The sequence below is a fragment of the Meles meles genome, chromosome 10 (genome assembly GCF_922984935.1).
Source record: "Meles meles chromosome 10, mMelMel3.1 paternal haplotype, whole genome shotgun sequence".
NCBI classification, from domain to species: Eukaryota; Metazoa; Chordata; class Mammalia; order Carnivora; family Mustelidae; genus Meles; species Meles meles.
The window spans coordinates 95,417,732-95,431,009 of record NC_060075.1 but is presented as its reverse complement, the minus strand read 5'-3'; the positions used below and the strand labels follow the sequence as shown (position 1 = coordinate 95,431,009).

At 56.7% G+C, this 13,278-nt stretch overlaps 1 protein-coding gene across 1 annotated transcript in view; it reads left to right on the top strand.

Annotated features, from left to right (window-relative positions):
• NUDCD3 (NudC domain containing 3) overlaps positions 1-13,278 on the top strand; it is a 59,062-nt gene continuing 45,784 nt past the window's right edge. Inside the window, exons 1-2 of the mRNA XM_046020389.1 lie at positions 1-355; positions 4,451-4,752. Of these exons, the coding sequence (XP_045876345.1) occupies positions 164-355; positions 4,451-4,752 (494 nt within the window). The 5' untranslated portion in view covers positions 1-163. The remainder of the gene's footprint in view (positions 356-4,450; positions 4,753-13,278) is intronic.

The following is a 13,278-nucleotide window of genomic DNA, read 5'->3' as shown; positions in this document are numbered from 1 at the left end:
ACGCCCGGTGCGCCGCGGCCCGGCCGGACAAGCGGGGCCCGGGCGGGCGCGGACCGGAAGTGGCGCCGGCGGCGGAGCCGTTACCGCAGCGTGCCGGAAGTGGCCGTGGGCCGGCGTACGGGCCGCGCCCGCAGTGAGCAGCGTCTCCGCGGCCGGCGACGCCATGGAGCCCGGGGCGGCCGAGCTATACGACCAGGCCCTGCTGGGCATCCTGCAGCACGTGGGCAACGTCCAGGACTTTCTGCGCGTGCTCTTCGGCTTTCTCTACCGCAAGACCGACTTCTACCGGCTGCTGCGCCACCCGTCCGACCGCATGGGCTTCCCGCCCGGCGCGGCGCAGGCCCTGGTGCTGCAGGTAGCGCGCGGCGGGCGGCGGGCGGCCTGGCGGGGGGAGCCCCGCGCTCCCGGCCTCGGTTCCCCTCGGGCGCTACCCCGGCCCCGCCCCCCGCGGCCGCGCCCGCGAGCTCTCCCGGTTGCCGCTGGGCGCGGGAGTTACTGCGTGCGGGAGCCGAGCAGCCGGCGCGCGGGGGTCGGGTGTGGGCGGGAGCCGTCGCGGGGCGGGGAGGCTGGGGGTCCGGCTGCGGCGCAGGTCCGGGTTGTCTCCGCGCTGGGCACGGGGGCCGGGGCGGGGCTGGCGCCGCCGGAGCAGGTGTTACCGACGGATCATGCGTCGTTCGCAGAGCACCGGGCCCGGCGCGGCCGAGCTCGACTGGGATGCGCTCGTCGCCGTCCGGGCGTTGACAGAACCGTGCGGGGCCGCCCGGGGCCAGAGCCCTTTCCGGAAACGGGGCAGGTGGCGGTTTGGAAGTCAGAGGACCGCCTTGCGGGGCAGGCGGGGTGCAGCCTGCCAGCGCCTCCCACAGCTCCCGCGGCACTTCGCAGTTTGCGGGGCGCTGGCAGATGGTTTCTCCTGGAGTCCTGCAATTCGCGCGGCCGGCCGTCTTGCTCCGCGGTGCCCGTGTGGAGAGCAGAAGCCGGGTGTCGCGGGGTCCGCAGAAAGGACCCCTCCGTCCCAGTGCTCCAGCGGCCCAGCGCCAGCCTAGTGGCAGGAAGGCTAGGGGATGGCTTTTCAAAGGCTGTGAAGGTGGTCGGACAAAAGAGCCGAGGTCCAGCGAGGATGGCTGGTGGGGTGTCTGTTCAGCAGGCTTAGGTGATCTCACCGGACTCCTGGAGCTGCCCCGGGGGGCTCCATGGTCGCGTTCCGGATCTTTCCGCTCTTACTTGGTCCACAGCAGGGTGGGAGAGCCTCCGTAGCCTGCCGGAAGGGTATTTGCTGAGCTCCGGGAGGGCAGCCCTTGCTGTCTTAGCTGTTCCTCTGTTTCATCCCACGGAGCCCGAAGGTTGGTCTGTGCCCTTGTTTTACGATTGATCTGGTCACAGCGTAGGATAGAGCCGTTTGCTACGCCTCGGACAGGGAGGGATGAGTGGGAGATTACCTGTGGTTTCAAACCTGGGTGACGGGGATAATGATAGTGCGGCCGCTGACCTGGCCCCTGTGTTGAGGGCGAGAAGCTTCATTTTAGCCAAGTTCGAATTGCAGGTGGAAGTCCCTGCGCCCGCGCTATGGGAAGCACGAGACAGAGTGTAGTGGAGATGAGGAGCCAGAGTGGTGTGAGGGGAAGAAGAGCTGACCGTGGAGGCCAGCACCTTGCGGGACGATCCCAGTGCAGGGACGGGAGAGGCGGGGGCTACACGTGCGGTTGGGGGTGAAGGGAGTGGGCAGAGCAGAAGGTTCCGTAGAAACCCAGGGGCTGCTTCCCAGCGTTTCTGGAGGTGGCTCCCAGCAGTCTCCAGTGCCGGAGGACCTTTGAGAAAGCAGGTGTGACCGGGTCTTTTGTCAGCTGCTGAGGGCGAGTCCTGGGAGCTGCTGTCCTCTGCCGGGTGCCCCGCGCTCGTCTTGGGTCCGGTATGAGAAGCTGGTGAGGCCTGTTGCCCGAGCATTAGGAAGGCCGGCTCCACCTGGGCCTCGCTGAACCTGCCAGGAGAGTCTGCTCTGTGTCAGCAGAGGGGCTGACGGGAGGTCACCGACGTCTCCACCCTCCCCACGTGCTGCGGTTGCAGAGCGCTGGGCCGGGTGAAGCAGTGGCAGGTTGGATGAGTGTGGAGGGGGCAGTGTCGGCAGAGGCCGCCGACTCCGTGAGGAGCGTCGGGCCCTGCGTCCGGGCAGGTCCCAGGGCTGAGGGGACAGAGTCCTTGCTGTTGGTTTTCTACGTGGAGTCAGGATGAAGGGCTGGGATGTCAGGAGGGTGAGTGGCTCTGAGGACGAAGTCAGGTGTCCTCAACACCGGCGTGAGAGGTGTGGCCAGGGGCTCGGGTTCCAGGAGGGAGTAGAAATGGGTCTGGGGTCAATGCCTGGTTTCCGCTTTAGCGCGGCCCGTGTCTTCTTTGCACGTGTGGCCTTCCGTGGAGTGCCGCTTGGACGGCCGCTCGCTTGCCTCTTCCGCTGGCAGGAACTTTGGCGAGTCCCTTAGCTTCTCTGGGCGTAGTTCTTCCTTGTCTTGGAAGCGTCAGTGCTGCCTTCCTCCCAGCATCTTCCTGAAGGTTGTGAGAGTGTACAAGTGCTTGGTGTAGTTCAGTAGTTAGTGACCTTCCGTTTTGTCTTCCTGCTCTGTGCGGGGAACGGGATGATTTGATAGACAGGTGCATTCTGGCCGCTTGGAACAGGGCTCCTCCCGACCTGCCAGCACTTTCTGAGAGCAGTTTTACGTGCAGGGCCCAGTGGAGGGGCAGGTCCAGGGTTCCCGAGCGCCTTCTGTCTCGCCCGCCCTTCCTGCTGGCAGCGTCTCCACAGAGGGGCCCTTTGCTGTGTCCACGAACCTGCATGCATTCCACCCCGGACACCCACGCCTTAGTTGGCATTAGGGTTCAGTGTTAGTGGTGCTTATTTTCTGGGGTTTGGACAAACACCTAAAGGCAGGTGTCTACCACACGGAGTGTGTTTGTTGCCGGAAAAAACCTCTCGTCCCCTGCTCATTCCTCCCTCCTGCCCTGCTCTGGCAACCGCCGATCTTTAGCGTGTCTGTAGTTTTGTCTTTTCCAGAATCTCCTGGAATTGGAATCATGCAGAATGTGTATAGGCTTTTCTGATTGGCTTCTTTGACTTAGTAGCATGATTTCAGTTTCCTTTAGGTCTTTTCATGGTGTGATCGCTTGTTTCTTTTTGGTGCGGAGTGATAAGGATGCCGTGGTCTGGATGGACGGTTCAGCCGCTGGCAGACAGCTCGGTTGCTTCTGTGGCATTTACGAGCGGTGCTGCTGCGGTACCTGGGGCAGGTTTCTGTACGGATGTGTCTTCAACTCCTCTGGGTAGATAGCAGGGAGCAGCTTGCTGAATGGACTGTAACGGCCCCCCGCCCCCCATGCAGCCCCTCAAGGAGGCTCTCCCAGCTTTCCCGCCTCTCAGCGCCATGGCCTTCCCCCCGGCAGTCTGCTGGCCAGCGCGAGCTTTCCTTCGGGGTCTGCCGTAGAGCCCTTTGTCGCAAGGAACTTCCGTAGATTTCTGAGCCTGGAGTGGGCATCTGCGTGCTGGTCATCCTCACAGCTCCTCCCGTTGGTGCTGCTGCGAGAGGGTCTGTGCCCGTGAAAGGTGCACACAGAACGCGTGTTTCCCGTGTCCTTTGTGGGTGGAGAGTCCCAGGGCATGTACGAATGTCACTGTGTCCCGGGGAGGGCTGGTCCTCACACTGCAATGTTGAGTTCTTAGAGGGTGCGATTTTTTTGTGTTCCTCGCTCATCGTAGGCACATGTGGTGGTTTGTGGAATTGATTGCCACGATCTCTTTCTTTTTTAAAGATTACATATTTACTTGTCAGACACAGGGAGCACAAGCAGGGGGAGGGGTAAAAGCAGAGGGAGAAGCAGGCTCTGAGCAGGGAGCCCGACACAGGGCTCCAGCCCAGGACCCCAGGATCCTGACCGGAGCCGAAGGTAGAGGCTTTGCCGGCTGAACCCCCAGGCGCTCCCACTGCCAGGTTTTCTGAGAGCCTCCTGTGCCGTGTGGGAAGGCAGCGGCAGCTTGGGTATGCTGCTTACACTTTGTGTTCGACTTGATTCCCATCTTCTCTTCTCGAATCTGAATTCTGGCACCTTTGCAGCTCTTGGTACCAGGACGCTGTGTTCTTTCCCTGGCAGACGAGTCTTGCTGAGCACTATGACAGAAAGGACAGGGAGGCCACGTGGTGACGCCTCCTTTAGACCCCAGCGTCCGGCCGTGGGCGCGTGGATACCGTGGCTTACAGGGTTTCGCTTCTGTTGCTCTCGGAACGCCTGTCAGAGATTCCGTTGAGGTGGCTCCTGGTCAAATTGAAGTGTCTGTGTTTTGCTAGTGGGAACGCATCACGGTTTCCTGTTCGGTCGCTCTCTTCTGAGCCAGAGTTTGCTACCTTCCTGCGGTGCGCGTGGTTCGGTCCTGGGCAGGCGGACTCATTGCTGGGTTGCTGTTTGGTTTTAGGTGTTCACAGCCTTCGAGCACATGGCCCGGCAGGACGATGAGAAGAGGAGGAAGGAGCTGGAGGAGAAGGCCAGGAGGAAGGAGGCAGAGGAGGCCGTGGCGGCGGCTGCCGAGCAGGAGCCAGTCCCGACCCCGGGACAGGAGGTGGAGGTCGGCCCTGGTGCAGACTCAGGCGGGCCTCCGGGACCACCGGGCCCACGGGGTGCTGGGCCAGAGGTAGCCCCCGGCTCGGAGGAGGCAGAGCCACCAGGAGCTCAGGCAGAGGTTGCCGAACTTTCGGAGGAACCCCCGGCTCTTCCCAAGTAAGAATTTCTCCTTCGCAGTTGTTCTCGTGCTTGGTATCTGCTGGCTTCGGGCGTTTGGGGTATCCCACCCACTCTGTCTTGGCGTTTATGGCACAAATGGTGCTTTGGTTACATGGGGCGGGAGGTCACTTGGCTGTGGTCTTTTTTTCCTCCCTTGACAGCATAGTAATAAGCTGCCTGTCATACGGCCAGTTCAGAGCCAGAGGGAGTGAGAGCGCGGATGCCCAGACGCTCTCCCTTGGACCTGCCCGCCGTGTGCGGCTGGGGTTCGGGGGCTGGGATCCGTTCTTTCTCATGGGCTCACTGCTGGGGTGCGGGGCCCGGACCTTTGGGTGGGATGGGGGACCGTGGCCCCAGAGTCCCCTTGGAGACCGCCACTTTGTAAACGGACTCCTTGGCACGCAGTGTTCCCTGTGGCTCAGTTTTTACCTTTGTAAAGCGAAGGTGAGCTTGCCGGCCCCTGCCTCAGGCTGCTGCAGCTGTCCGTGTGCCTGCAGTCGATCCCTGCGCCGGGGGATGGTCCGTGAGCCGGGCCCGGGCCCTGTGGCTGGGGCTTGGCTGCTGCCGGCTGGCCTTGCATCCAGCCCTGTGGGGCTTCTGCCTCCAGGTGCCACGACCGGTCCTTCGCTGCCCCACGTGGGCGCGAAGATCTGCTTGCTCCCATGTGTCAGCTGTGGCGGTGTCTGAAAGGCAGCCGGATGCTGTCAGCCTGCTCCGTTCTGGCATAGTCCGCCGTCCTCCCGGGTGGATAGGGCCGCTCCCACTGTGGTCCCTCCTCTGGCTTGGCTTCCCACTCTCTGAGCTGTTTTAGTGCTCTGGTTCTTAGGCAGTGAGGCAAAGCCGACAAGCTGCGGGGTCATAAAACGCAGGGTTGGGGAGGGATACACTTTGTGATGCTCATGTGGGGCAGGAGTGCAGAGGCGGAAAGGCCAGGCTGAACAGTACGGCTCAGAGACCGCAGGGGTCAGGTGCGCAAGCCCAGCTGGTGCAGAAGAGCAGGGCTTGGGTATGGAGCTCGGGTCGAGAAGGGGCAAAATAGGGTCTGGGGCCTGGATGTGGGTGGGGTCTTGGTCAGAGGGCAGAGATCGGATAGTTTCTCGGAGCCCAAAGAGCTTTCTCTAGCATTTCCTGTAGTGTGGTGCAGGCCTGCTGCTGGGCAGTCTTTCAGCTTCCGGTTGTCTGAAAATCTTTATTGGAGGCTCATTTCTGAGCATGTGTTTGCTGTCTATAGGGTTCCTGATGGATGCTTCTTTTTCAGCGCTTTAAAGAATGTCATGCCCTATTCTGTGGTCTTCTGATCAGAAGTGAGTGTTCTTTGTTCCCCTCTGTGGGTTCCCGCGTGCTTGTGAGGTATTTATGATTAGTCTCAGTGATCTGGTGACCACCCGCTTCACGGTGGGGACTCTGAGTTTGTGCCGCTGGGGTTTCCGCACTTTGTTCCGCCTTCTAAGACGCTCTTTGTGCCTCCTTGGAAACCTTTTATTGCCCTGTCCGTCACCTTTATTGTCTTTTCTTCTTTAGTGTCTGATTCTTAGTTAAATTCGTTGCTGATTTTATTTCTTTTAAGGTGTTTTTCGGCTTTGTGTTTCCCATTGATTGTTTTTTATGGCTTTGATTTCTACTACCCTCATTGTTTCTCTTAAAGTTGTTTAATATGTTTATAATAGTTTTTTATAGTCTTCATCTGCTAATTCCATCATTTCTGTAATTTTTTGTTTTATTGGCAGTTTTCTCCTGATTTTGGGTCATATTTTCCTTCTCCTTTACATATCTGGTAATTGTTTTTTAAAGGTTTTATTAATTTGAGAGAATCAGAGTGCATGTGCAAGTGAGGGGGAGAGCAAGAGAGGATCTCAGGCAGACTCTGTGCTGAGCGTGGATCCCTCGATCTCAGGCTTGATCTCAGGACCCCGAAATCACAACCTGAGCTGAAATCAGGAGTCAGACACTTAACTGACTGAGCTACCCAGGCGCCCCATATCTGATAATTTTTTATGGGATGCCTGCCATTGTGGGTGTTGCTCCATCTCTGGATTTTGTTTTTTTCGTTTAAAGAGTGTCGAGTTTGATCTTGAAGGTAGTTATTCGCAGATCAGTATGATCTTTCAGAAGCTTGTTTCTGAGCTTCTTGGGGGAATATGTCCGGAGCACCTTTGATTCTATGGCTGGTTCTCCTTGTTCTAGAACATGGCCCTCTTGGGCTCTCCAGAATGTTCTGTTGTTGCTGCTTGAAACAGGAACACCTCCCACCCCTTTGTTAGTTTTGGGGTCATGCGGGCTAATTCCCAGGAGTGTCTGCCCTCCCTGTTATATCACACGTGGGGGCGGTTGATGGGAAAGACTCAGACACTGTGCAGTTTTCTCAGTTCTCTCTGTGTGTATCTGCCCTCTTCCAAGGCTCTTTGCATAAAACATTCGGGTATCAGAATGAAGACTGAGCATATACTCACTTCAGTTTTATTTATTCTGGTATTACTGTTACAGCAAAATTTTGGGAGAGTGCCACATTTGCATTTGGGGAATGGTTATGGACATTTATAAACTATTTTAAAAGCTGACCGATGTGGGGATGTGACGGTCCATTTTCTGTGGCAGCCTGGCCAGGCCCCATCCCTGGGTATCACGGAGACGCTGACCTGGGTGTTGCTGAGAGGGTGTTTGCTGGAGGTGCTCAGCGTCCGTGACCCGGTGGCTTCAGGTAAGGGACATCGTCTTAGGTGACCGAATGGGTCTTACCCATCAGTTAAAGGGCACTGAGAGCAGAGCCGAGGCTTCCCTGAAGCAGAAGAAATTGACACTGTGGAGGCGGCTTTACCCCCTTCCTGGAGAGCTCTGCTGCCTGTGGATTTGGGCGCGGCCCAGCTGGCCGCCACGCTGCCTGAGCCGGTCCCTGGCACAACTTTCTAAACGTGTGCACAGGGGTCCTGCTGGTTCTTGTCTCTGGGTGAACCCTGATGTTCGCAGATACTCTTGTCCTGGAATGTTGTATGACAGCAGCGGTATTCAAAGTGGTAATAAATTTGAAAACGTTTGAGGTTGTAGACATGCAGAGGAAATGGCTGGCAGGAGATCAGTGACGAGCAGTGGCTGTCAGGGACTGGTGGATTCGGGTCTCATTGTCCTCTGTTCCCTAATTTTCTTGCAGTGAAAATACATTTTGTTTTATTAATTTTTTTTGCATTTTGTTTTATTTTATTTATTATTATTACTATTTTTTAAAAGATTTTAGTTATTTATTTGACAGATCACAAGCAGGCAGAGAGAGAGGGGAAAGCAGGCTCCCTGCTGAGCAGAGAGCCTGATGTGGGGCTCCATCCCAGGACCCTGGGATCTATTATTATTTTTTATATTTTATTATTTTTATATTATTATTATTATTTTAAACTTTTTTTTTTTTAAAGATTATTTATTTATTTGACAGATGGCGATCGCAAGTAGGCGGAGAAGCAGGCAGAGAGAGAGGAGGAAGCAGGCTCCCCACTGAACAGAGAGCCCAATGTGGGGCTCGATCCCAGGACCCTGGGATCATGACCTGAGCCAAAGGCAGAGGCTTTAACCCACTGAGCCACCCAGGTGCCCCTTATTATATTATTTTTAAGATTTTATTTATTTGTCACAGGGAGGGGGGAGAGCAAGCATGAGCAGGGAGGGAGCAGCAGGCAGAGACGCAGAGAAGCAGGCTTTCCGCTGAGCAGGGAGCCTGATACGGGACTCGATTCCAAGACCCTGCGATTATGACCTGAGCCGAAGGCAGATACTTAACTGAGCTGCCAGGTGCCTTTTTCTTTTCTTTTTTTTAAAAAGGATTTTATTTATTTATTTGACAGAGAGATCACAAGTGGGCAGAGAGGCAGGCAGAGAGGCAGGCGGGGGTGGGGTGGGGTGGGAAGCAGGCTCCCCGCTGAGCAGAGAGCCTGATGCAGGACTCGATCCCAGGACCCTGAGATCATGACCTGAGCCGAAGGCAGAGGCTTCACCCACTGAGCCATCGGGCGCCCCCCGTTTTTCTATTCTTGAACCCACAAGTTGTGTTCTGGGCTAGAACAAGAGCGAGTTGCTGGAGTTTTGTGCCAGTGTGGGTCCAGAGCGGCGCTGGGGCGTGTTCTGGGAGACCTGGTGCCACAGGGCCGGCACTTCCCAGCAGGACGTCTTCTTGGCCTCCAGGTACTCACTGGCTTCCCATGAACAGAGCAGGACATCTTGGCTCCCACCGTCTTGTTGCAGCGGGCGGGCAGTGTTGTGGACGGTCGGAAGGGCAGTGCGGAAGCCAGCCTTTTCCTCGTTCTCCCTTTAGTGGTACCCCTCATGCCTCCTGTCAGCACCAAAGACCACGTGTCCTGTAACCATAGCACTCTGCAGTTCCCTTGACGGGGCCACACGAGGTGGGGGCTCCAACCGTGGGCGCGCGGAAGCCTGCCCGTTCTGGGCACCCCATCCAGAAGCCACTTTCCCGCGGTCGGCCCGAGCTGGCTGATTTCTGCTGCTCCTATTTGCCACCTCCTGCCGGTGGTCCTGCCCCATCGGCCGGTAGAGTCACTCCTGTGCTCCTTGAATCGAACAGGAGGAGCCTGGGCCCTGGGGAACGAAGGAAGACAGCGCCGTTGTGGGCTCCCGCGTCCTCCGCACGTGCGTGTCTTCGGCTGTCTGTCGTGTGTGGCGCGTGCTGAGACGCACTTACTAGAACGTGGCAGCTCATCTCCAGACAGACGGCTCTGTCCGCCCAGGTCCCGGCTGCCTCTGTGGAGTCACCCTGTCCCCCATCCAGGTCTTGCCAGCCACAGATCTGTTTTTTGCCCCAGAGTTGGTGCAGGGTACACTTTCTTTTGTATATAATTACATACTGACTTTTATAATAAAGCTACATGAATGGTATTTTGGGGGTCACTCAGGGGATGTTTGAGGGAAACTTGAATTGGGTCTAGTTTTCCCATTGCTGTGAATTTTCATTCTTTGTCCTGCCGTGCTGTCATTGTCAGCAGGATTTTCCAGGGAAAATCGGGAACGGGGCCTGCCCCTCTGCTTCAAGTGCTTGGTTTTGTTCCTTAGAGAAGAGATTGAGTTCCGGCTCGCGGAGTTCCTGTGCATGCAGGGTGGCGTTTGAGAACGTGCCTGTGTCGGCACGGAGTTGTCCACAGCACACATCCCTCTGTCCCAGTGTTTCCACTGAGCTTGACCCCGTCCCGGCTCGGAGGATTCCTGGGGTGCTAGGAAGCTTTCGAAACTGTAGCCCTGCATCACTGTACTGTGGAAGGAGAGGGGGACAGAAAGAGACAGAATCAGAGGCTTTGGGCCCCTCTCAGAGCTCAGTGGGGCTCCGGTTTTGAGTTTTGTGCCTGCTGTCTTGTTCTGCACGGTGGTGGCGGCGGCGGGGGTTGGGTAGGCGGTGGCAGCGGCAAGGGTCCTCCCTGGCTTGGCGTCGCTCTGGCGCTGGCCTGCCGTGGTTCCCGCAGCCCCCTCTAGAGGCCCACAGGTGTCGCTGCCGCTGCCGCAGTGATCACTGCGTCTGCTGGTGCTGGCATACTGGCCAGAATCCCCAAATGCTGCTGTGCCTTGTCTGGCTTTTGCCTTCATAAGTCACAAACAGAATTTTTTAAAAGAGAAGAAAGGGAAAGGAGAGATAAACAGAGAGTAAATAATGACGTGGAAATGGTGTCTGCCCGGGAGCTGTGCCTGGATGAGGGACGGGTGCTCCGTGCTGCCGAGGTTGTGCGGCCGTGTGTGCGGGGAGCACCGAGGCTGCCTGCTCCCTGCCTGGGAAGGGGTGTCAGGGAACCCCCGGCGTGCTGACCCACCTCCCGGAGGCCTGGGAGAGCACGCGGTGCTGGGCAGCTGCTCCATGCTCTCTCTGGGTGGCGTGGCCTTTGTGTGCAGCTGCTGGAGCGGTCGGGGTGCTGCCTGGGCAGGGGAATGGCCTCGTTTGGGGGAGAGTTTCAGCCTTCCTGCTCATACCCTCGGGAGAAGCTTTGTCCTTGTCTGGGGCTGCCTCCAGAGCCAGGTGCTGCTCTGTTCCTTCGTGCTCCCATCCGTGCCCAGCCCTCAGCAGAGCCTTGCAGTGCCTCTGTCCCTCCCTTCTTCTGCAGGTCGCTGTGCCTCCTTGGAGCCCATGTCTCATCTCGCTGTCAGCTCATGCTGCTTGTTCATCCGTGTTTCAGCACTGGGGCCGAGAGCTGCGCTGCCCTGTGTGAGGGGAGCCCCCAATGTGTGTTCAGCACCTCTCCCTTGGTTCTGGGCTCTAGGTGGCCTTGGGGAGGCTGACGGGGGAGCAGAAGGTGCAACTCCCTGCTGGGGCGTCTGCTCCCTGAGAGCTGGGGTCCTTGGGTTTGTTGCTCAGCGGGTCCTTTGCTTGTCGGTCCTGGCCTTTTCAGGTGCCCGTGGCAGGAGGCCCCTTGGCAGAATCGTGTGAACGTACTGGAGTGGCACCCCTGATGCCTGCTGCGTCCGCTGATGAGAGAGGATTGACTGGAGGGCTGGGCAGGGCGCACTGCTCTAGGTCCCAGCTGCCGTTAGCAGTGTTACTTCTCTTAAAAACAAGCTGTCCATTTTTCTTTCTAGTTACGCACAAAGTAGATTATTTGGAACATAAAGATATGTTTAAAGAATAAGAACATTCCGCCGTTCCCAATGTTCCGGGAGATTTTCTAGTTTCTTATGTGTGTGTGAACGCGTGTGTGCTGGTGTGCACACACATGCACACGCAGAAGTTTCTCCAGTCGTGTTACACTGTGGCTTCCGTTTTGCTGAGTCTCCCCTGCCCCTGTTGTTGACTTTGAACCCATGTCACCCATCGCGGAGGGCCGTGTGCCTTGAGCTCTTATGCTCACATGGGGGTGCTGTCTGTCATCTGTGCGCAGAGAGCCGTGGACAGAAGCCAGGACTGGGGGGCATCTGCCGGCCTTCCCTGTGGATTCACTTGTGCCTCTCAGGGCTGTGCCTGGGTGAGCGGCCTCGGGGTCCGTGTCCTGTGACCTCCAGGGCAGCAGCTGCTGCCTGGCCCTCTGACCCCTCGTTCTGAAACTGCCCCTCCTCTGTGAACCTGGGATGCCGAGCCCTCCACAGGATGTGAACTAGATCCCGAGGCAGGAGATCCGATTTCGGTTGTTCGTTATGAGTACTTATTTCTTTCTAGAAGCCGTGTTTCGTCTTTATTTTGCAATGCACTGATAGCCAACAGGCTTCGTTCTGAGAAGAGGTTGGCCTGCATATCTACGACAGTGACTTCTCTTGACTGTTTTCAGCACTGGAATTGTCTGGGCGCAACGACCAGGAGCCCTAGCGTGCAGGGTGGAGGGCTGCGGGGAGCACATGTGTGCGTCGGGGGGAGGCACGTGGGGAACCTGGGGAGCTCATCTGTCTGAAGTGTGTGTAGAGATGGAGGACCCGGTGTGCTTGCTTTTTGCAGGTGAAGAGATTTGCTTAAAATCATGCGGCTAGAAGATAGGGTTAGGGGGACTCAAGCAAGAGTCCGTGCATGCAGAGGCCTGAACTCGGATACGTTTGCTTCGCTGTGTTAAGAAAAAGGTGACTATTAGCAGAACTATCTGACAGATCCTTTTCAGAAGTAAAACAACCGGTTTCTAGTTAAGTGTTTTTCTAGAACATTAAAGAATATAATTTTGTATGCTAGCTTTTTTTTTCATTGAAAAGGGCATATTTGCACCTTGCTGAAAATGGGTTAGGTAGAATTTAAATACAAAGGAGAGCAGACAGCAGGGAACCCGCTCATGTGCGCTCCGGGGTCCCTTGTGTGTGCCCGTGTGTGCGTGTGTGGGGTTCTCGGGTCCGTCTTAGCGCCTGACCCCTCCCGTGTCGTCGTGAAGCACATCTGCCTCATCATTTCATCTATACGTACTCAGAAACGCTTGAAGCTTCCAGGTTTTTCCACCGCCTACTTAATAATAAAGGTCTGTTGGGGGGCACCTGGGTGGCTCAGTGGGTTAAAGCCTCTGCCTTCAGCTCAGGTCGTGATCCCGGGGTCCTGGGATCGAGCCCCGCATCCGGCTCTCTCCTCAGTGGGAGCCTGCTTCCTCCTCTCTCTCTGCCTGCCTCTCTGCCTGCTTGTGATCTCTGTCTGTCAAATAAATAAATAAAATCTTAAAAAAAAATAAAGGTCTGTTGGAATCTACAAATAAGGCTTCAGCCACACACCATTTATTTCTCTTTTATTTTCTTACACTTTATTTGTTAAAAAAAGAGCCCGGGGTGTCTGGCCATGGAGCACGTGACTCTCGATCTTGGGGTCTTGAGTTCAGGCCCCACATTGGACATACAGCTCGCCTGAACGCACATCAGACTGTGGTGCGTGGCGTTTCCCGCTGTCCGACCGTCACACAGTGAAGGAAATCGGCAGTTTCGTTTAGTGAGTGTGTTCGGCGAGTTACAGTAGGATGTGCAGTGGAATGTGCTCTCCCTAAGGGGCCCGTTGTGCGTGCTTTCTTTTGTAAACGTTTCTGTTCTATACAGTTCCTGTGTATTGGGTTTGTAGGTGTATACATCTGCCTGTCTCCTGGCCCCCGTCTGTACACT